We start from the raw sequence: 23,883 nt of genomic DNA, 5'->3' as shown, positions 1-23,883 counted from the left end.
TTTTATCACCATCCATTTTTCTTTGAGATTCGGATAAAAGAAGAAGAGAGAAATGAATCTTTCCATCTACCAAAATGAGCGGGAATCTCGAGGAATAAATCAACGGTCCAGAACACACCCACACCCACGCATGTACAAAATCTACTCTCGGATTTGTTGCATACACTATTACGGTTTTACTACAATTACGTGTTTAAAATGTTACAACACTTTTTGCCACACTTCGCAAGTTTGTATAGATTCACGGAAAAAAGTTTACGCAACGCTGTTGCATTCCTAAAAATGCCGCATATATATTTGATTTTTTAAAGCAATTACTAAATGTTTGCAGCAATTATCGGAGGATCCACGTATGCATAGGCAATCAAACCTTGTTTCTGAAAACGTTACCTACATAAAAAAAAAGTTACTTATGGGCAGCCAAATCGGTTGATGACGCCCGCCATAATCCCGTCTACAGTTACTCGCAAAAGGAAAAAACTCTGTCCACAGATAATCACCAGAGTCTTAAGAAAAGCGATCTGATTCTCATCTCGGCTTCAAACTCAAACACGGCAGATTAAGAAGAGATTCCATAGACTTTGTTGATCGATGGTTCTGCCTTTTCATCATGCAGCGCGCCTGCTACAGCATTCACATCGTGTCGTGCACCCATTGAGCTAGAATCTGACACCACATGCTCATCATGTACTTGCCCACAGAAATTGATTTTCTGTTTCTTCAGACATGCACTACACCACTGTATCTAACCACAGACGTGCACCCATTGAGCTAGAATCTGTTATTTCATTTGATCTAACTACTTTACTACAGACGTCACATGATCTAACTACTTACTACACCATTGTATACAAAACAAACAATGCTGTTTTACAAATTTGACCGGTGATATGGTGATGTCTAGCCGTTGGGAAGGCTTACCTCAGGCCATGACAATGGCTTTTCCATGGAGTTTGTTGGAGTTCATTGAATGTTAATGCCGTGTCAGTGCAAGGCATCTGCAGAGTAGTAGACGAGGCCCCATAAATACTACCGATGCTACTAGCTGATGCCCCGTTCCGAGATGGGTTTTTGGTACGAGTGTCCAGGTTAGCCTCTTCTGGCGAAGCATTACTGACATATGGGACCGAGATGGAGGATACGACGACAGGGACCACCGGTCGGCTAGTGTCAACTGCAGCGGTGCCTGTTTTGTGTTCCTCAAGGGAGCGGGCTGAGAAATGAGAAGGCTACGTGGGATGTGGGAAGCGCCTAAACGGATCCAGGACGAAATGCCGTTTTGACTTTATAAAATGTCAATAAAGGCCGCCATCATGATCACCTCATCAGTAATGTGTGCAACGCTGGTTTCCGTTAAAGCACCATCAACTTTTGACTCTGAAACTCCGGAAGAAACATCATCGGTCATTACATATATTTCTTTCAACCGTCTTTGTCTGCGTTGGTTGATAAAAAATAGCCCCATCACTCATGAGATATTTGTAAGATTTTTATGAAATATGCTTTGGACATGGTTTTATTCTAATAATGCTAGTTTTATTCCGACAATATTAGAATATCTTACTATGCCCAGCCCAAGTTAATTTGCCCAGTGCCAATTAATTTGGGTTGGAGGGAGTAACATTTTAACGCAGTTCTATCCTATGAGTAGTTTGCAGGTTTTGCCAAGAAAACAGTCTGCTATATACTTTTTCAGAACCCTAGAGCATCTCTACCTAATTCTCAAAAACCGACTCCCATAATCCAAGTTTGGAAAGAAAAGAATCTAGGAAGGAAAAAAAAACGCCCTTCTATAGCAGCAAGGATGATGTCTTCGACGGCCTCACACAACCGATTAAGGTCACCACACCTTGTGTTGTCCCGAGACAATTGCACAGATGGGCCTTAGGAGGTGTGTCGTGTGCTCAGAAGTGGCGGGAACGAGCGGTGAAGATTTAGCTCGTGGGGTGACCTAAATCGGTCAGATGACCTCGAGGGTGGTGCTAGTGCGGGGTGTGGATGGATGGGGGCGTTACACTCCTCTACGGACGAGTTCGGGTCGAACACAAGGACAAAGAGGGTTTGGGGCGACGGCGGGAGAGTGGATCTTTGAAATTTGAAGATGTTATCATAGACTGCCATAACTTTACGGTGAGCATCTTGAAGCTAATCTTTTAGGTTAACAGTAGCTTAACCTCAGAACACGCATATATGGATTTATTGTAATTCTGGTTAATCATTAGAACACCGAGCATCATCCACATGCTTGGACTCTGAAGCATGGACTGACGTGCACGCTGCCTTTATCATGGCAACCCAAAGGCTCCAAACCCTAAAAGAGCATATAATCTAGTGATGGTGATGGGCTGGCTATGGCATCACCAATATCATTTGCTATTAGCCCCAACTCTACTTGTACACTAAGACTCCGTAGCTAGCAAATCATTCTAGTTATCTAGAGCGGTGTCAGAAGGTGCCTTTCAGGAAAAAAAAAAATCTTTTTGCGTGCTTGTATATATAGTTCGACCAGTAGCGTATACAATTTCGAGCTGGGGGGCATACAAAAAAAATGAGGACCATTATATGCTATGATTATCTTTGAATCTATACGTGCTGTGTTGTGAAATCATATATGCAGCATGGTTTCGTAGAGCGACTGGCAGTATGGTCCACGCAACTCAAATATCTTGTCCTAGCACTCTTTCTGTAGCTGTTACGTATTTTCAGGGTCATGTAAATGCGTAGGTTTTCTCTATTTAGTTTTCGTGCACATCTACTTGAGTGTTACGTGTGCAAGATGTTGGGAGGAAAGGGATGGTGGGATATATCAATATACTAGGCGAGGGATGAACTCAATAAAAATGGTTAAGACCTAATATTCAAGATAAAACGAACTATCTCACACCAAAGTAAATTCAAGATAAAATGACAGAGTGTGTTTTTTTAAAGAAATACACAATAATATTTCAAAATTACAAATAATAGGATTCATTAGACTATTAAATTTTGAAAAGAAAGTGCAACTAGCTGCTACTTTTTTTAATCATTTTAAGATCATTTACTTTCCTGTCAACATGAACAAAGTGTAAGGATTTTAGCGATCAGTTCGTTGACAATTTTTGATCGAGTTCAGCAAAGCCTACATCAGTGGAAGCCTTTTCTCGGGTATTGCCCCCCCCCCCCCCCCCCAGCCCCCGTTCATCGACATAATGCAACCCATCACAAAGCCCATCGATGCTTTTAGTGTAGCATTTCTAATAACCCTATAGGGAAACGATCTAGCCACCCTTGCCTTGAGCGCCAGGAAGACCACCGCCTAAAGCAACAACGACAACTACACGGGGCCAGTGTCGTTGCTGCCCACATGGTCGGTGCCGGTTCCTTTGCCTTCATTGGCTACACCTCTGTCACATTGCACCATGCGCTCTAGGACGACACTTCACCACCCCTGCATCGAGTGCAACATCTCACTTCGGCAGTTATAGCCTAAGCCATCTATGTTAGTTGATCATGCTTCCGCTAATGCGAGGTGCTCGAATGCTTAGTTTATAACCCAATTATGTTAATTAAACCCAAATACAAAAGTCTAACAATTCCGACATAATTTTTTTGACGCGTGATCTTAATTTTGACCTAACACTTAAACCTTTTTTTATTTAATTTATCTCACACAACAGCTTGCCTAATTAAGGTCCTAGTAAGAGAGGCGCTTCCTTTAAAATGACCAATATTACTGGACTTGCAACTCTATCCTGTGTAGTGATAGTTAACATCAGTGTTCCGAATCAGGAAAATTAGCTAAGGAACATCAGAAAGTTATTGTAAAGTAATACTGGTATTCAGGGCTGGACACATGTTCCTTGCCTATGGCCATAACTGGTCTAAGTTTGTGACCACCCAATAATCCACTCATTTTTGACACACAATAGCCACTGATTTCCGGTTATTGGAAAATGATGTTAACATCCAGACTCTTGGACCTCAGCAAATGGAGATAAGCCTAACTTTTCTTTCTTTGCATCAAAGCATAAGCAGAAGTGCCGCTCTCGCTGCGGTAATTGTCCTAATCCTTAGCTGGATGGTCCCATTTAACATTTTGGAATCTTGACATACACATACAGTTAACAAAGACTTTAGGAAAAGTAGTTCTGGCAACTACTTGCCACCACCCATATCCATTCTCTTAATTTTTTTACTTGTTCATGTTCAAAAGATTCTGTAGTAACCCATGGATGTAAGTTCAGGCTATATCATGTGCACATCTGCAAAATAAATTTAAAAGTAGAACCATATGTGAACCAGAAAAAAAATAACAAGAGAAAATGATTAGTGGGACTTATGGCTATTTTTTATTTAGTTTCCTGTACATGTCACAAGGAGCCATTTCATATGAATTTCGTATGAACACATATACAGAATGAACTACATCCACAAATTATTTTAGTTTTTTCAGAAACTTGGAATCTAATTTTTCGACAATAAGGCACAGTGGCAACTAGCTAGTTGCACAAAATTATTAGAGCATGTCTAGCAGGCCCCTCAAAACGCTGGTACCCCGTATTATTCCGGCGGGATAGGGGGTGAGGGCGAAATGGGCCGTCTAGCAGGCCCCGTATTCGGGCCGGCTCGTATCGGCAGAATACAGAGCCCGTCAAACCCACCCCGCCGCCCCCTACAAATAGAGGGTGAAGGTGCGAGTGGGGGTCCAACCCCTCACTCGCAACCCTAGCCCCGCCGTGCGCCGCCGCCAGCCATAACCACTCCGGCGAGCAATTACCCACGGGCACGCCGCCGCATTTGCACCGCCGCCAGCCATGAGCGCACATTGTAGGAGCAGCATGTCGCCCGCCGCCGGATCGAAGCCGGCCACGTTGGAGGAGGCGTGGCACTGCCACTGCAAATTCTCCACCGCCGGGAGTCAGCGTGCGGCGTGCAAGTACGTCGGCTCCGAGTGGATGCCGCCGACGCTCCGGGACTTCGCAAAGGGCGGCCGCTACCACAAGGTCGACCCGCCGTTGAAGCCGATGAGCAGCCGATGAGCGGAGGCGATTTCGAGAAGTGGCGGTGCGCGTGGGACCAGGTGTGCGCATGGAAGGCCGCATGGGAGGGGAGCTCCAGCGGCAGAGCGCCGCGAGCCAGCGACGAGGAAGAGGAGGCGGAGGGGGGGGAGGACTCCCTCTTCTTGGAGGCGATGGCCGCGCCCAAGAAGGAGGCCGCCGACAAGGCTCGGGCGGACGCGGAGGAGGCGGCGCAGGCCATCGCCGCCGTCAAGGAGCTGATGGCTCGGGAGGCCGCCGCCACCACTCCGCTCATCATCCTCGACGACTAGGCTAGCATTGTAGAAGTCGCGATCTAGTAGGATCACGCAATTTTGTAAATCCCCTATCTATGATCAATGTGAAGAACTATCTATGAATTCTCCCGGGTTTTACATTTTAAAAATACGGGGTAAAATAAGGGGTCTGTTAGACGGAATGGTTCGGGCGTTGCAATTTTTTTGATACATGCCCTGTATTCGCTCGATACGGGGCGAGCAAATACATGGTCTGTTAGACATGCTCTTAGTTCCTTTGATGGTCTTCTTAGAAGCATTGGTTACTTGCCTGCATTCTATATCAGCCTTGAATATTTAAGGTTACCTTCAATCACATATTGACCATCATCTTCTTTTCTATACAACACTACCTCCGATTCAAGGAATAAGGCGCCCTCGTTTTACGTGCTTTTTGTTTGACCAAGAATTACTTCAAATATATAAAGATTGTTTATATAAAATTAGCATCATTAGAAAGTGCTTTTCAATACGAATCCAACGATACTAATTACATATAATATAATCAAGATTGTGTTGCTTAATTTTTATGGTCAAAGTTCGTTTTGAAATACGCGTGCGCCTTATTCCTTGGGATGGAGGTTTAATAGAATGACTTAGAAGAGCATACAGAGGATATATACATCAAAAAAATTATTTTCAAAATTCTGCGACAAAAATTTGACACCGATGTTAATTAAAAACATATCAGTAAAATTACACATGCTCCAATGATGTGAAAGTTAGGATATTCTGTATATTACATATTCCGTATTGACAACCGCACAAGGATATTTTTTTGAAGGGCGCTGAAGGAATTGGTTAAGCTTCTCACATGATGCTCATAGGTCTGTGCAAGTGTGCATGTCACACCCCTACCCTAGTAACTCCTAAAACGGGTACATGATACGTCCCCTGATGCCAGCTGGTTAATGCCCCTGCTGCATCCACATGCAGCATCAGCCTCTTCCATTAGATGCAAGGTGGGAAAGAAATGGTATCTTGCTGTCAATGGCACCAAAATCAGCATGATTCCATTTATTGAGTGCATCTTCCATTGGCAATAATAGTGCAAATGGAGTAAAGGTGTCTACGGGAGGGGACGAGTCTGGTGAAAGTTGGGAGTGGGGGAAGAAGAAGAATGATGCTGCTGCCCTTGAGCTAATTTTGTGCAGAATCGCCCTCCCAATATGCAATCAACTAATTCCATGCCCATGACTCCACCAAACTGGGCTGTGCAGAAACAACCTTGCAAGATATAAGCATTCCATGTCCATCCCTCACTGTCACTGGGCAGGGCATCCAAGGCTGGGAGTGGAGGGAAACCACCATCATTGATGCCTCTGTTTGTGTGATTGACAGCATGCATGGGTGGCACTCATACCATATCTTTGTTCAATTGGGGCTTTGATGTCCTCCACAAAGATTCCCTGTGGATGGATAAAATGGAGATGGGTAGCATAATTGACACTACTGCTACTACTACTTGTGTGTGTTTGTGTGTGAGCCTCAGGTGTTGATGGACCATGTCCACTGGATTATGTAGTATATAGCAACAGTTTCCTAGTAGCTGAGAGTAAATCGCATCAACTACGTGTGGGCTCAAAACCAAGATATCTAACTGTCAGATACTTCAATTGGTTCATGATGCATGTGACATGTGGGCTGTTAATTTCCTACTAGATTTTTGGGTTCACCATGACAGTAACAGTTGATGCATCGGGTCCACTGGAGGTTTGTTGTATCTCCATAATTGAGAGGAGTAGAATGGATGGCAAGAGGATGGATGGGGATCTTATCTCTGAAAACCACAACAAAGTTAGCCGAAAGTGTCAAAGATAGCCTTTTCCATCATTTTCCATCTTTATTCCGTAGACGATAATTAAGCCGTCGCTTAACATTCTGGAGCTAGACTCGTCGGAAACAGCAAGCTAGCTAGGATAGATTACTACCCGATCCAATACTAGTCCAATAATGCAACCCTTGTTTCTAGTTCAAACCTGACAGAACAGGCTGTGATGGGATCGATTTGTAACCTCAGTTTTGTGCATCTTCCAGTTGGTCAAATGGGGTGCGCCGTTTGCCGTGGTGCTATGGAATCATGGACTGAGACGGAACAATCCATAATTAATTGATTTTGCAATCAGCTGATAAGTTTGCTTTTATTCCATCAAACGTAACCAATTATGTCAATCCCTTTCGTGAGACGATATTAGCAATGATCCGTTCCGATTGCTTGGCACTGTCGACAAGTCATGGATTACTGGCACGGCACCATTAGTAGGGGATCACAGAGTAACGGGTTAGTGGACTGCGACTTACACTGGCAATTTTTTCTGGGCAAACTAGACTGGCAATTAGAGTTGGGAAGATATATTTTTAGTTTTCAGAGAGAGCAGTTGGGAAGAGTTAGTCGCTGTGTCAAAAACTGCTCATATAGCAACATAGCTGGGGGCTACGTTTTTGTTTTTGTTTTTATTTTTGGTGAGAACCTGGGGGCTCCGTGCGTAATGTGTTGTGTGGACTAGGCCGGCCCATGCTACACTGAACCATTTTGCACTGCATATTTAGTAGTCCCGCTAACTGGCTCTTGGCCGTAGGCTGTATCTCTGCTTCGGGCTTCAATGTCCAAGGTAGTAGGTGTGTTCGGCCGGAAATCCTATACGTCGACCAGATCGGTGCCTACCAGGTCGGGTATTGGGCCTGGCCCATTTTCACCTTCTTTTTCGTTTTCTGTTTCTGTTGTCCTTTTTATTTCTTTTTTTTGTTTATTTTTCTTTTTGTTCAAAATCGAAAAATTTCAGAATTGAAAATAGTTCAAATTCGAAAAACTTTAAATTTTGAAAATTGTTCAAAGCTAAAAATTGTTCACATCCGAAAAATATTCGTAATCGAAAAAATTTCAAATTTAAAATATGTTTATTTTTGAAAAATGTTCAAATTGTGGGAAAAATCGAATTTTTGAATAAATATTCGTTCGAAAAAATGTTCAAATTTTTTTCCAATTTAAAATTTGTTCCAATTTGAAAATTGTTCCAATCTGAAAAATGTTCAAATTTTGAAAAAATCAGATTTGAAAAAGTTCAGAATTTTAAAATATTTCAAAACTTAAAAACACAAAAAACAGAAAAAAAAACAGTAGAAAAAAACGAAAATTCGAAATAGGCAAAAAAATATTGGGCCAACCCAATACCTACCAAAGGGTGTGCGGCAACCGGTATCCACCGATCGGGTCGGTCTACAGCATCACCCGTGTTCGGCATGCCCTGAAGTGGACAAGAAAGAACATACGCTGATGCACCCACTGCCTAAAATTATGTTTTAAATATTTAAAAAGTTTAGGAAGAATATCCACATGTACATCTGGATTTAGTGTTTGCATACGAAGTTTGGCGAAAAAACATTTTTGTTGGGTAAAAAGAAAACCATATGTCTTGTGAAAAACTATTTTAGAACACCAAAAATTATCCTCCAAAATAAAGTGCTACAAAAAATATCATTTTTCTATAAAATTTGTTTGCGGATATAGAATGCCCGGATATATACCTAGGATTTTCCCCTGAATTTTTATAATATTTTAAAATACATCTAATTTTTTTTATCATGAATATATCTAGAATAAAAAACGAGACCAACCCAAGCACAAGCATCCGTTGACTTTTTTTATAGAGGAAAACTCCATGAGCACCCCGAATTCAAACCTAAACAGGATGCGTGCGCTCCCACACCTCAAGCCAGCAGAGCGACGCTCTGTTCTCAATATATCTAGAATTACAAGTCAAAACACCATGTCAATGGAACGTGCACTTTTCCGACTATGGTGGCCACGTGGGCATGGTCACCTAGACACCTACTCGTTAACTAGCCCTGTCCGTTAGTGATGCTGGTTACCACTAAATTGTTTCACAAACCGGTGAAAAGTGTTTTTGGCTCCCGAGCTTTAGTGCTTCTCCATTTAAAAAAATCAAAAAATTATTTATAAGTTATCAAAATATATGAAAACTAATTCTGGAGATTGTTAGTGATATATCTCACAATCATGCAAAATCTCAACACAAAATTCTTTTTTTACTTTGTGTAGATAAAAATAATAAAATCTGACATGTTTTTGGAGATATAAAAATGACTACTCAGATATGCACTTTTGTCATTTCTCTGTAGCTTAAAATATAAAGTATTTGAAATTTATATTTTACATGTTTGTGGGAGACATTATTGACTATATGCAAATTTTTTGTTCAGAATTTTTCAAAATCTAAAAATATGATTTTTGATTTATTTGAAAACTGAGATCACTAGTGCCCATGTGCACCAAATCTCTGACCCAGAAACTGGCTCCTATCTACGAGCTCATGGCTACCTAGGCCCAATAAGATATGTCGCCATAACTTGATAAGATACAAATGCAAATTAGTTTCAATTTCAACGAAATCTACGCAAATTTGATTTGGCTGTCAGTGCATATGGTCCTTTCGTCTAAAAAAATATATTTTCAATTGTAAAAAAGTCTAATATTTTTTTAGCATGTATATCTCAACAATATATGTGCGCTCGTACAGTTTCGCGAAACAACCCATATTTCTTATGGTCAGACAACCCAATATGTGTGCTCCTGAAAGCAATTCACTAATGTAGCAAAATAAAAGTAGTTTCCTAATACCTTTATCAGTACAAAGAAGAATAATTTCAGTAGAGGAACGATAAATACTCGTTGAACTTCGTTTTCACTATTTGTCGGACAACTAAAGTTACTGCTCTAATGGAGTATATGCAAGAAAAAACATTTGCATTGTAGAAAGAACCAATGCATGAACAACTTAAGATGCATTGCCTAGAGCAAGAGACACTGCAATAATGATCAAAATAGTTCCATGCTCCAACTACACAAACAACCCTGAATGCATTGTGGGTCTGAACTCCAGGATGCATCTCATGCATGAACTCAAATAACTTGTCGACCATTATCTTACAAAACATCCAATGAACCCTGAGAAATCTTCGATACTAAATCTTGGTGGACAGGGGCGCAGGTCACAGCGCAGGAGGGTTCGTGTGCAGGGCGGCGGCGGCAGACAGGCTCTAACAGACCTCTAAATTTTTCAAAATGAGGCAAAATATACACATGCTTAAAATCAAACAGGCTCATTAAAAATAACTAAGGTGAAGAGAACTTTGTCTCCCTTTCTCTGAACCTTGGTTGACATCTATAAATAACTTAGGTAAAGACCATTTTGTCTCTCTTTTTTATGCATCTATATTAACCAAATTCTGTTGTTGATAACCATCTATTACTAGGTTCATAACTTAAAATAGTTTTGATCTCAGGTCTTGAACACCCAAGTTTATCTCGTTTGGTTCAGTATCCTAAAGTTGGAACTTTTGTAGAGCAGAAAGTGCTCCTTCCCGGTCATAATTACAGAAACTTTTGTGCACACCTTATATCCTAAAAATCAAAATTGAGCTAAACACTATGATTCTTGTAAATGATATTTAAACACATTCATCTTCTGAAAGGAAAAACGATGTCATATAGCAAGTAATCAAAATAAAGTATGTTCGTAAAATAACAAGAAATTATTTTCAATCTGCAACTGAGCTTATAGCAAGTACTAGTAATTTCTTATAAAACTCTACAAGATAAATAATTAACAACATCAACGTACAAAAGAAGAAAAAAAGACATTTGAAATTACTCGTGGGTGCTCTGTATGAATCAACAACAATGGAATGCGAAGCGAGGTAATTATCAAATAAAATGAGAAGGGGTGTCTATTCACATTCCTCAAAATCAAGCAACTGGAAATCTATTTCAAATGAAGATGCACGCAATATTTATGTGTTTCTACTGCTGCATCCAATTTTCTTGATTCAGAACTATCAATGTATAGAGTTGATTTGGATTTTCACTTTTCATACATAGACCAAGTCTAGAGGAGGCTGAATTAGTTACAGCTTGGACTATCCATGCAAGTAAGTTGATTTCTATCCTAATGAAATGCAGTACTGCTGCAAATTCAATTGGAAATAAAATGTCTCTTTACCTATATGAAATGTGAGTGAACGGATAGTAGCGTATTATTGTGATTCGCGCATATACCTCATATATCTCTGCATCAATAAAGTTTGAGAGTAGAAGCTTACAATATTATTTGGTCTTGAAACAGTTGCATTATATCGATCTGGAAATTACGAATATATAAATTCAATTATTTTTTCACTTTATATTTGATAGCATTCACAAGTAACAAAAATACATGGATTTGTAATTAGCAGAGAATTCCAAATAATAGTCTAAATAAGGTAATCCAACTTTCCTATCTTAATGGGTTGCAAGAGTCTGCGTATGAGATTTGTTAGTTCTATTTGTGGCAACTACCTTGGACCTCCCATATTTTTATAATAAACACATTCAGGTAAGCACTACACCAAGGGGGTAGAATGTATGCGCAACATCAGTGTTACTTCTAGGTGCTCCTTCTCATCTTCTCGCAAAATAACAAAACTATTGATTATGCGATATAAGAAAAGCAGCCAATTATTAACATAGATTGGTGTAGTCAGCTTCTTGTCAAAGAAAATTATCATGCAGACTCAATATACTAACATACATATACTGACTCATTTATTAAAAAACAAAAGTAGCAATTAGTTCCTTCTTCATGCACAACAAAACCCAGATTAACATATATGATCATCTCCGAAGTTGAATATATACCTGTCTCAGTGTACAATAAAGCATTTTACTTGCAACATTACATATTAAATCAAGCACTATCCGGTTTTGTACCAACAATTGAGGTTGAGATGGGATTGCACACCACACGCTTAAATCTGTTGACAAAAACAGCCTAATTTATCTGTCAGTACCGAGCAAAACAGTCTTTTTGCTAGATTGTCTACATATTTTTTGTGGTAACAGTTTCATATAATATGCAGACGAGACTAATAACTTTATCAAACTGAGGTGATTCTGGGAAAATTCACGATAGATCAATGCAATTTCGCAAAACAGATTTAACTAGGCGGTGAACAATCACATCTCAATCTTAACCATTTGTACAATCGGACATTTGGCATGAGCTCAAGCAAGATCATCGACACCAACAGGTGTTTTGTAGGAATAAAGATAGACCAATGAAAATAAGACCCTCTCCTTTTGGTGCTTGGATATATGCAGAATTGAGGCGTCCATAACCTCCACAGTACACGAATCATTCATGCCTAGCAAAAAAAAAAGCAGCATGCAGAAAAGTAGATGTCAGACCAGTGAGCAGACCAACTGAATTAAACTGATCAAATAAAAAATCAAAGAAAAGTAATGCTAAATAAAATACCAAGACACAGAATTAATCAGCTCCTAAATGTGCCAAGTTAGCTTTTTTAGGTTCATGACTCGACTTTTTTTATCAGGAGTAATAAACTGAGAAACAAATCTGCAAATGAGAAATCAGAGGGAAAAGGTGGACCAATTCGATTGAAAGAACACATTTTTAGATACTGCCAATGTGCCTTGCAATGCTAGTTAAAAAAACCATGCTACTCTTTACAAGACAATTTATTTTATATAATAAGGTGTTGCTTGGTGCATCGGAAGAACTAATGTTTGAGCGATGTGCTACTGGCTTACTGCAAAACAAAGTTAAATGTGTAGTGGGATATTCCGCTTAAATTTCAGTTGTTGGCAGCAGAAGAGGCAGTTCGTGAACAAACCAGCATAAAGTGGTTTGTTTGTAGAATTTATACGATTTTGAGATATCCATGGATTTCATATCTAAAGAAAAGTCAAAGCTAGAACTTTGTCATACTGATTCAAGACCAGGCGCATAACTAGCAAGGTATATAAGGACGTGTAGTTGACTATGAGCAAAAGAAGGAGCATCCAGAATTAAAAATGCATGCTCTACAAGAGAATCAAGGCACTGCAGGCGAGACTAACCCCGTATCGCCACTTCCTCTTCACATTCCACGAACGATTACCCTTAACCTGAAAAGAGATTGCTCCTTTGTTCCTGCAGACATAGGTCGGAAAACAACAAGGTACGGAGTAAGAAAGTAGAACAAAAGGCTGCAATCAAGGAAGAACTAAGTTAGGGAGAAGAACTGGCTCACCAAAGACCACGATAGCAACATGTGAAGATATGATGAATGAGGCTACACGGCCCAGGTAGAAAGTTCGATATAGATCCATCAGCTGCCGGGCACCACGTGGAAGTACTCAGTTGGTATTGACCAAGATACACTTTTCCGCCACAAGGTACCATCACAAGAGAGTTGCCCTCAACATTGGGTAGCACCTTACTGCTGACACTTAAAATCCTTCCGGATATGAAGAGAACATTATCCCCGATGCTTGTTACAGGGACAAACCTGCCTAGTATAAGGTCAGCAAGTCTGTAAACTGTAATGCGCGAAAAAATGGGATGACCCAAGCAAATCAGGAGGATCTCCGAGTCACATTCTGCCAGGTAGGAGGAGATGCGATGTTCGCTTGGCGGACCTGTGGCAATCAACTCTGGTGGTGGTGGCAGTGAAGATGAAGCTGAGGGCTTGGCATCATACTGGGGCGGTAGAATCTGGAAAATCCGTGTTGTGGTGGAAACATGATCCAAAATGTATATCCTGCCTTGGAGCGACACTGGATTCAGAGAGAAGGAGAGGTTCCTGCGGGCGACGCTCCATTGCTGGTCCCCGACGGTAGCGATGGCTAAACATTTGATACCAGAGATGATGATCATGACGGTGATGGCTCCATCTGCGCTCACGCTGACGGAGGTAGAGCCGATCTTTCTGAATTTACTCCAGATGCGTCTAGTCTGAGGGCTGTCCTCCGTGGGCGAAAATTGGAACTCAAACTGCCTCAAGAGGGTGATGAGCGGCGGGAGCTCTGCGATGTCACCCGTGAACGGATGGAGGAGGCGGATGGCTGTGTCCTGGTCGCGTTGCAGGAGCAAGAGGCCGTCGACCGAATCGAGGACGCAGTGGTGGCTGAAAAGCGGGAGCTTTGAGCGGACGATGGCACCGGTGGAGAGGTTGATGAAGTGTATGTACTTGCGTAGCTTGCCGTGGCCAGGGTGCAGGCCGTGACCCTCGGGCAGCATCATCCACCGGCGCGGGTGGAAGCGCGGGTCGGGGACGCCGCGGCCGCGTGGGCAGACGGTGCTGCAGCGCCAGTGGTGGCAGACGGCACGGAAGCGGACGTGGTCTAGCAAGTCGCCGGTCTCCAGCAGCCGCCACCCGATCAGGCGGACTAAATCCGGTTGCATAGACGCCCAGGACGATGACGCGTCCGAGGAGGAGACGGCGGCGGGGGTAGTGCGACCGCGACGCTTGCTGCTGCAACCCATGGTGGGCAAATATCGCTTCCGATGCACCCGTGATGAGCAGCCGCTCATGCTAGTAGTAGCAGATCTGGTTGGCAAAAGCAATACAGATTGAAGTGATACAGGTGTAGGTATTACCCTTGCGGAACGACCCAAATAAACGATAATCGCCTGGCAAAGAAGAAGAAGGTAGCCCGGCGGGCCAGAGAACGGCGACGCGGATCGCCGCAGATCCAGACGACGCACTAGCTTAGTTGGATTGCCTTACTCCCGCTATATTAATACAGTGGCAAAGAACGCGTCCCGTCCCGAGGCGCGAGGATACGGAGTATCGCGTCCGCCAAACACGCGAACAAACAGTACGCAGTGGACTCGTTGGGAAAATCGAGCTTTCTTTTCGACCGAGTCAAAGGAGCGCGTGTCATTCACGTGCGCGGGCGGGCGCGTAACGAGAGGACACTTGCTTGGTCCACACCCAAAGGAAAACAAAGCCTCCTGCGTTTCGATCGGCCGAGTGAAAACAAGAGCCTCCTGCGTGCGTTTCGTCCGGCTCTAATCGCCAACAATTCGCTGCTTGCTCTCTTCTCGCATCGCACGCTGCGCCAACCTAATCGCGCCTAATTACCGGCTCGAATTGGCTGGCTACCTATTGTGCACTTAGCCAGTCGCGCGTGCACTCCATTCGCACACCAGCCAGCTTTTGATCCATTCTTACGGTTCAACCACTTCAACGTTCATTCTCGTCCCGCTCGATTAAAACTATTTGATTCATTCAAACTTAGTATATCCATCTACCTCCTCATTCAAACTTCATTAAAACTGTTTGATTCATTCAAAATTGAGCAAAATGACAAGACGAATACATATACTACTAGATGATGATCAAATGTATACACAAAGACTAGCTAATCACAGCAACGAGAAACAATCAGCTTCCCTATATATACGCATGTAGTCCAACTTCAAAACCACCGCTGCCGCTCTTTAGTCCTCCTCGATATCCTCGAACAAGAACAAAGCATCTTCAGGTCAGCAAATAATCATATTTACAAACCAGACTCGAAATAACAGCCGCAAATAAAGACACTTCATTCACTCATTACCCACTACCCAGCAAGAAAAACGCCATGTATGTACTACTTAAACCAAATCACATATCTATGACTCCAAAACATCACAGTAGATGAGAAAGAAGTCTAGATAACCCCCCTAGGTTTCACGTTTGGGACGAAGACCCCCCTCAGGTTTCAAGTGGAGCACTTAACCTCCTCAGGTTTGCATTACCGGATACATTACCCCCTCTAAGCGGTTTGTGAGGCCGATGGTTGTTTTGGAGGCGGTATTGGCCCACGCGGAGGCTGTGCGGTGAGGAGGTGGCACCTGGCCGTGGTCGTTTCCTGGTCGAGCATGACTGCACGAGCTCGTCTCCGCTCTGCTCCTCTCCTCTGCTGGTCTCTCCCGTCGCCACTTCGCTCGACTCTCACTCTCCGATGATAAGCGGCTGAATCTGGCGATTCAAGGGGTCTTCGAATCAGTGCTGGTTCGTGCTCCTTCTTCCCCAAATTAGCTACCTCTTTCCCTCTTTCGTGCAGGACTCAGAGGATGGACGAACTGGAAGAGGACAGATCGAATTGGAGATTCAAATCGGAGAATTGGATTTTTATCATCAGCAATGAACTTGGAGGTTGGGATATATGTACGCTGTGACGAGCTTCCGGTGGAGTATTCCTGCAACGCAGACGTACATGACCTTCATCGGGATTGGCGCCACTCCCAAATCGCGAAGACCCTCAACCGCGAGCTGCATCGCCTCCGCGTCCGCCGCCCTATACACTTGCATCGGCATCGAGCCCATGGCCCCGTGGATTTCTGCGCCTGTGCACTTGCATCGCCATCGACCGAATCGTTGTCGAGCTCGACCCCCACGGCAGCGCAGCGGCGAATCGCACCGGGCGATGGGGAAGAGCATGGGCGGGCGGTGGGGAAGAGTTGCCGGCCCGACGGGAGTGCATGAGAGTAGGAAGCGACAACGTGGACTTTTCTCATTCCCCATCTCTTAACCGTGACTCAGTCCACATGACCCAATACCGCTCACGGAACAGCTAATACAATCACAAACCGCCTGGAGGGGGTAATGTATCTGGTAATGCAAACCTGAGGGGGTTAAGTACTCCACTTGAAACCTGAGGGGGTTCTCCGTCCCAAACGTGAAACCTGAGGGGGTTATCTAGACTTCTTTCCAGTAGATGAGCTGCTACCAACAACTCTTCTTATCAGATTGATAGCACCTTCAGTGAGAAAACGACTTTCTAACAAGTCCAAACAGCAGTGTTCTTTAAACACCCAAAAGTAGCATGTATTCTTCTTCTAAGCTGGCTGGGAATGTGCAAGTGTGTTTAGTGGCTGACAAACAAACTTCTTGGATTAGAAAAGACGACTAGAGAGTTAAACCAAGCAACTACAGACTGATGCTTTGGCAAATGAAAACCAACAACGCCTGGACGTCGCTGCATCATCAACATACTCAAGGCCAAAACAACATCTGGCAGCAGTCAACCATACATTTCACAGCAACTTAAACAACATGTACTTGAAAAATAGGCAGCTCCCATGGGCAGTGCCTCAATCAATATATGTCTATCTCAATTAAGAACATATAGGACGTAATAACCAATTGGTCTATCAGTAGAGCACGACCAAATGCATGCTCAAGAACAACTGTAATCAGTACAGTAGGGAATCAATTCATGCTCAAGATTGATTTTTTTTTTCACTAGCGCAGAGTCCTGCTTCAGTCGATGAGGGGTTGAGAGAGAACGAGATGTCTCACCGGCCCGGGGCGAAGGCCGGGACTCGCAGGCCGGCCGCACCTGCCCCCGCGCGGAGCAGCCGGTCGCCGAGCCGGGTAACCACCACCAGCTGCCGGGGCGCCGCCTTTCCATGGACCTGCTGCTCCTCCACCCGTGACGCCCCGTCTCCTCTCCGCCTCACCACCATCCGCAACAGCGCCGCCGCCCGCCATGGGAGGAAAAAGGCCGACGCTTTCGATCTCCAGGGGATCCTAGTCTAGGGTTTCTGTTGGGGAGGGATTTGGTGGTTCCACGCGGTGGGATAGAGTGTGAGGGGGTTTCGGGGTGGTGGTCGGCAGGGCAGGGCAGGGAGTGGCCGGAGTTGGCCCGGATCAATCCGGCGGCGGAGGTGGAGGAAAGGGGTTGGGTGGCTGGTCACGATGGAGTGGTTGTGGTCGATGGTGTGGGGTTCTGGACGCTGGGATGGGCTCGACTTTTTGTTGCTTGATTTGGGCCCAAGTTCAAAATTGGCTGGGCCTGGGCGCGTGAGCCAAATTCCTGCGTGTGCCTAATTTCAAATTCCTGCGCGGGATTAGCGCGACGATGGGAATTTTGGAGGTACACAGTGAGGTAGCCATTTCCTCTGTTTTGATTGGCTGGAAGCACAAAAATGAATGCATGTGATTACATGTAATATTAGGGAGTGATTCCAAGAGATAGTTTCTAAAAAGGTCCATCGAGGCACCACAAGTTTGGGGACAACACATACTACATATTTGGCGCGGACACCTCGAGGGAAGCATATGTGTCCTCATGATAGCGAAAGACCTATGGAGTTGAGACCATGCTAGATTCATCGACTTGACGTCTGCATCATCGAATTGAGATGGCGCATCGAGCCAAAGTGCTAGACTTTCGAATATCTAGAAGAACCAAGGGGATTATGAAACCAGTGGGCACAAAAGCATCGAAGAGCTTCATTGGCGCTATTTCGTGCATCCCTCTATCTAGTGGGCCCTTGTGATGTCTAAACCCTATCTTTTTTGGAAGTGGTGATTTCCTGTGACTTTAATCTTTTTTCTATGTTATCATGACCAAAGCAACAAAAGAGGAAACTTCTTACAAGAGTTGCGTCAAAATCCTAGAAGCATGAGTTTTGCTTTTGAAGTTCAGAATCTTCCTACAGGGTTGAAGGAAGTGCCACTTCAATTCAACTCTTCAAACAAACCTTATATGTCCATTTTAAGATCACATGCAAAAAATGAAGGATTTTGACCATTAATCGCGACATTACCCATGAGAAACCCCGACTTGTAGGCCCCGCGAAGTCTACCCCTAGTTTTTCCTCGGAACTGGCTATTTGCGGGGCTTTACTCTTTTATATTAGAATGGGTCATGTGAACTAGACCAAACCACAAAGAGGTGCGACTATTATGATAGTTTGGGTCGGTTGTTTCAAAGTGGGAGTTTTCACTACAAGTCTAGAATATTCATGCGGTATGGACATGTTTATGAAGCGAGTGCCATTTCAAAGTGGTGTATTATATTTTCCTCTTTACCCCACATTTATATACCCATATTATGACCCATTGCAAACTAGTAAGGATTTTCGACCATTCCTCGCATGATTTCATGCGTCCCTTATCCATCAAGCCCCGCAATGTTCACCCCCTGGCTTCAAGCCCAAAGTAGTGATTCAATGTCACTTTCCACTTTGCGTGTTCTCACATAGGTCATGGAAACTTGAAACCCCAAAATAGGCCGTTTGTGTTAGTGGCCTCGAATTGGAAATTTTGCATTATAAGTGTCGACATACGTTATTGTCATGTGTGTGGAGGTGGAAGGAAGATACGCGCATTATCTAGCGGGAGAGAGGAGGGACATGAGGAGGAACCGGATGAAGACCATGGCCTTCGTGATGATGCTCATCGTGACCATGTTGGTCATGTTCTATGTGATTGTAGTTTAGGTTAGTAGCTACATTGTGAGGTGTATGACGACACTTGTGACGACTATGTACCGAGACTTGTAACTTTGTGAAGCTTCGTCGTTCGATGTTGCATATGCACATGTGTTGTATGGATCAACATTTCGAAACGAGACTTGCGTATTTGTGTATTGATACCGAAATGAGACTTGGCTCTCTATGTGCTTCTCATATTGCATGTACTGCTGTATAAATATGAACTGTTGCATAAATTTGCAAATATGCATTGTAATACGTTGGAAAAAAGCTATAAAATTGTATTTTCGAGTACTACCGCCGGCGCACCTACATGCCCTACTGCCGGCGCACAAGGTACGCGCCAGTGCTGGCATCCCTACTTTGCGTGTTCTCACATAGGTCATGGAAACTTGAAACCCCCAAAATAGGTTGTTTGTGTTAGTGGCCTCGAAGTGGAAATTTTGAATTATAAGTGTCAACATACGTTATTGTCATGTGTGTGAAGCAATCTACACGAGAACTCATTGACGTTTGTTGTTTGGTGTTGCGGAAGTTCTTACCACCTTTGTTGTTTGGTGTGATGGAAGTTCTCGTGCCAAAAGTGTGAATGCCCTTGCTAATTAAGTTTGACTAATTGACTACCTTAACTACTAGTTGTAATTTTTAGTGAAAAATCTGCTGACCACGTAAAGAAATAGAAAGAAGAAACAATTCTAATTATAGACAGCTAGGTTTTTTTTTTGAGCAAACGCCAGGAGCTCTGGCTATTCATTAAGAAGAAAGGAAAATGATCCAGTTTATAAGAAATACCGGATCGAAAACCATACAAACTTGAGTAACTCCGACATGCGCACTACTCCCAAAGTTTAAAACAACAACACAACAAGGCTCGGCCTGGGCAACGACCCACTTGCTGCCAGCACTCCTCTTCACGCGGGCGCGCGTCAGCAGCAAGCCGGGGGCGCATGGGGCGAGGCACAAGGAAGCTCCGGCAGCTGCGTGTTCGCCGCTGGAGCAGGCGGGCTTCGGGATCAGGAGAGGAGCAGCCTCTGCTCGGAGGAGAAGACCGTCGGCCTGAACGGGGAGGGCGGAAGGGCGCCTGGCGGTGGCGGCGGATGAAGAGGAGCAGGGGGCGCGGCAGCCATAGCGCTAGACTTCGAGGACGGCGACCGTCGCGAGGCCCAGCCTGGCAGGGGGAGGCGAAGGTGGCCGAGCGACGAGGGCGAGGGCGGAGTGGCGGCCTCGCCGAGCTCGGCTGAAGAGGCGGCGGATCCCGCCCAGGCACCGGCAAGAAGGAGCACGGCTCCCGCAACATCGGCAACAGCAGCGCAGGCTAGCAGGAGGGACGGAGAGAGAGCGGAGCGGGGATCCTCGATGCATATCAATTCATGGTCGCAAAAGCGCTACGCTCTAAGCCCTAGCGTGTAGTTTTCCATAGACAGCTAGTTTGGCACGTGATACCTACACTGTTTTCTTTGGCTTTTTTAGTGACGTAATTGGTATCTACATTAGGCCAAGTTTGAGTGATCAATGGAAGGAAAAACAGGAAAATCATAGTTGAGCATAGGATTACCCAACTAGCTCAGCTACATTACTTGATTTTTTTTCGAGGCCGCTGCTACGTACGTCACATCTATCATATTGTGCCACCTTTATTCCACAGAGGAATCTATAGCCCAACACCACGAAGGCAACTGGAAGGCATCTCCGTAAACGCGCTAGCATATTCTTCCTGGATGCTTATCAATTCATGTGTTGTTAAAAGTAAAAACGGCTTTGGATAACTGCCATAAAATAACGGCGTCCTGAAGTTTGGGCGGGAAAATAGCGTGTCCAAAAGTTTGGCCAGGAGGGCAACTGAAGCGGGAGCGGTGCCGGTTGGGCGGGGGTACACATGAAAGGCATCTTGTTAAACACTCTAGCATATTCTCCTTGGATGTTTATCAATTTCAAGTGTTGTTAAAGTAAAAATGGTCTCGGATAACTACCAATAAAATAATAGTGCCCCAAAGTTTGGGCGGGAAAACACGTGTCCCAAAGTTTAGGCGGGAGGGAAGCCGAAGCGGGAGCGGTGCCAGTCGGGCCGAAGTATGCATGAAATATGTCTCGTTAAATGCCCTAGCATATTCTCCTTGGACAACTATCAATTCATGTGTTGTTAAAAGTAAAATTGGCCTAAGGGAACTGCCAATAAAATAATGGTGTCCCGAAGTTTGGACGGGAAAATACCATGTCCAAAAGTTTGTGCGGGAGGGGCATCCGAAGCAGGAGTGTTGCCAGTTGGGCAGGAGTAGGCATGAAATGCGTCTCGTTAAACACAACAACATATTCTCCCTCGATGCATATCAATTCATGTCTTGTTAAAAGCAAAATTGGCCTCGAAGAACCACCAATAAAATAATGACATCCTGAAGTTTGGGCGGGAAAACGCCATGTCCAAACGTTTGGGCGGGAGGGCATCCAAAGAGGGAGCGGTGCCATTTGCGCGGGACTACGCATGATATGCGTCTCGTTAAACATGTTAAACATATTCTCCCCGTATGCCTATCGATTCATGTGTTAAAATTTAAATTGGCCTCGGAGAACTGTCAATAAAATAATAGCGTCCCGATGTTTGTACAGCAAAAGGCCATGTTCATGTGTTGTTAAAAGTAAAATTGGCTTCAAATAACCGTCAATAAAATAATGGCGTCCCGAAGTTTGGGAGGGAAAACAAAGTGTCCAAAAGTTTGGGCGGGAGGACAGTCGAAGCGGGAGTGGTGAAAGTTGGATGGGAGTACTTATGCCAGGCATCTCACTAAACGCGCTAGCATGTTCTCCCTAGAGGCATATCAATTTATGTGTTGGCTCGGTGTCTTCAAACTGGGACTTTCTCACTATAAGTCTAGAACTTCCGACAAGATAGTATAGTGTGCGAGGGTAAGTGTATTTTACCCTTCCTCACGCGATTTCATGTGAAACCCTAATATTGAGCACGTCGATGTCGCTACCACTAACTTATAATTGAACTTATGGCTCCATGTAACTTTACTCTTTGTTTAAGTTAGAGTATTTCTCTTGTTCTTCAATCTCTGATTCTTGGAACTGAGAAAAGCATCGGCGGATCTCATGCTACCACCTTGCTGCCGCGTCCATGACGAGATCTGTTCTTGGCTGGTCTTGCTCTTGTTTTCCCCACCCCTTCTTGCTGCAATAAAATGCCTCTGTGGTGCTATTTGGAAGCTTTGGTTGATCTTGGCATGCTGTTGCGCTGCCGTGCTGTCTGGCGAGTTCTTCCTTGGGGGACATTTGCTGGCTTCGCTGCCTCGCCCCCTTGTTCGGTGGCCGAAGGGCGGAGCTCGACCAGAAGCCCTACCTCCTCTGGAGGCCCTCTGCTACACATCATCGGAGCTCGCCGTGGCTACACCCCCAAGTGGTTCGTCCCCGGTGGTGTTGACATGGCCGTCGCTGGTAGATCTTCGTCGGATTGGAGAGCGCCCCGAGCTACCTCCTCTCTGACCTCGGCGTTCTGGACCTCGAGGTCGCCGGTGACCGGTGGAGAAGGAGACCGAGCACCTGATTGCTTTTCCAGATTTCTTGCTAGGGTCCTTTCTGTAAAGTGCAATGTCTTTTCTTCAAATTTCAGGTTTTTTAGGGCTAGAGATGCAAAGGGGCATTGCTGTAATTCCTGTACCCACCGCTTTTAATTAATGCTTCCAGGCCTTTCGGGGCCGTTCTTGTTCAAAAAAAAAGTTAGAGTATGTCATAATAACTAGACACAATGAAAATGAGGCCAAGTTATTAGAATAGTTGGGTTGGTGGCCTCGAAGTGGGTGTGGGACCGCACACAAAAGGGAAAGAGTTTTTTTTACCCTTTCTCGCGCACTTTCATCCATCCATCTATGTGGTGGCGTCTACCTCTAACTTCCCAAAAAGGTCATGATTCCACGTGATTTAAGTGTTTGCTTGTGTTATAGTAGGTCATAGGAACATGAACAATCCAAAAACAGTTCCTTTCTTGGTGTGCCACTAGTAGTTTGTTATTATGGTGCACCAATAAAGTGGCACGCCACTTGTAAGTAGCCACCACCTATTGGTGGCGTACCAATTTCTTGGTACACCACTAGTAAGTTAGGTCAATGGTGGCCACAATAGACATGGTACAATTGTCCATGCCTGCGGACCCTAGTCTTGTACGCCACCACTAGTGCGTGGTGTATCTGATATTTTGAAGGGCCTACCCATGTGATACTGGTCGCACCGCCTGCCTCGCAACCACGCACACACCAACCACATACACAAAAATAAATAAAATAGAATGTGGACGCTAGGAGCCTAGGACACATCACCAGGCACACACTGCACATTACACACACAAACACACCCTATCTACCTTAATTCTCTCCTTATGCTCCCAATCAATGATAGCAGCCCCACCCTCTCCCTATCCCCCAAGTCCCTCTCCTCGTTGAAGCCCCTCTCTGCAGGTCACGTCACCCCAACCCTCTCTCTCTCCCCCTCTCCATGTCGACGCCCCTCTCCGCCAGTCGTGCCACCCCA

At 44.3% G+C, this 23,883-nt stretch overlaps 1 protein-coding gene and 1 long non-coding RNA gene across 2 annotated transcripts; both read right to left on the bottom strand.

Annotated features, from left to right (window-relative positions):
• Positions 1-12,145: 12,145 nt before the first annotated feature.
• LOC124651698 lies at positions 12,146-13,509 on the bottom strand. Its single transcript, XR_006987481.1, has 3 exons — positions 13,400-13,509; positions 13,227-13,299; positions 12,146-12,511 (listed from the first exon to the last, which is right to left on the bottom strand). It is a non-coding gene; the product is annotated as an uncharacterized LOC124651698 (long non-coding RNA).
• Positions 13,510-13,643: 134 nt separating this feature from the next.
• Positions 13,644-16,465, bottom strand: LOC124656876. The gene is made up of 3 exons (XM_047195536.1): positions 16,311-16,465; positions 13,788-14,698; positions 13,644-13,657 (listed from the first exon to the last, which is right to left on the bottom strand). The coding sequence occupies exons 1-3, from the start codon at positions 16,463-16,465 to the stop codon at positions 13,644-13,646; spliced, it is 1,080 nt and encodes a 359-aa protein (XP_047051492.1).
• Positions 16,466-23,883: the final 7,418 nt, after the last annotated feature.

Source organism: Lolium rigidum, chromosome 5, assembly GCF_022539505.1.
Source record: "Lolium rigidum isolate FL_2022 chromosome 5, APGP_CSIRO_Lrig_0.1, whole genome shotgun sequence".
Classification (NCBI taxonomy): domain Eukaryota; kingdom Viridiplantae; phylum Streptophyta; class Magnoliopsida; order Poales; family Poaceae; genus Lolium; species Lolium rigidum.
The sequence above is the reverse complement of the archived record's forward strand: the minus strand, read 5'-3'. Positions and strand labels throughout refer to the sequence as shown.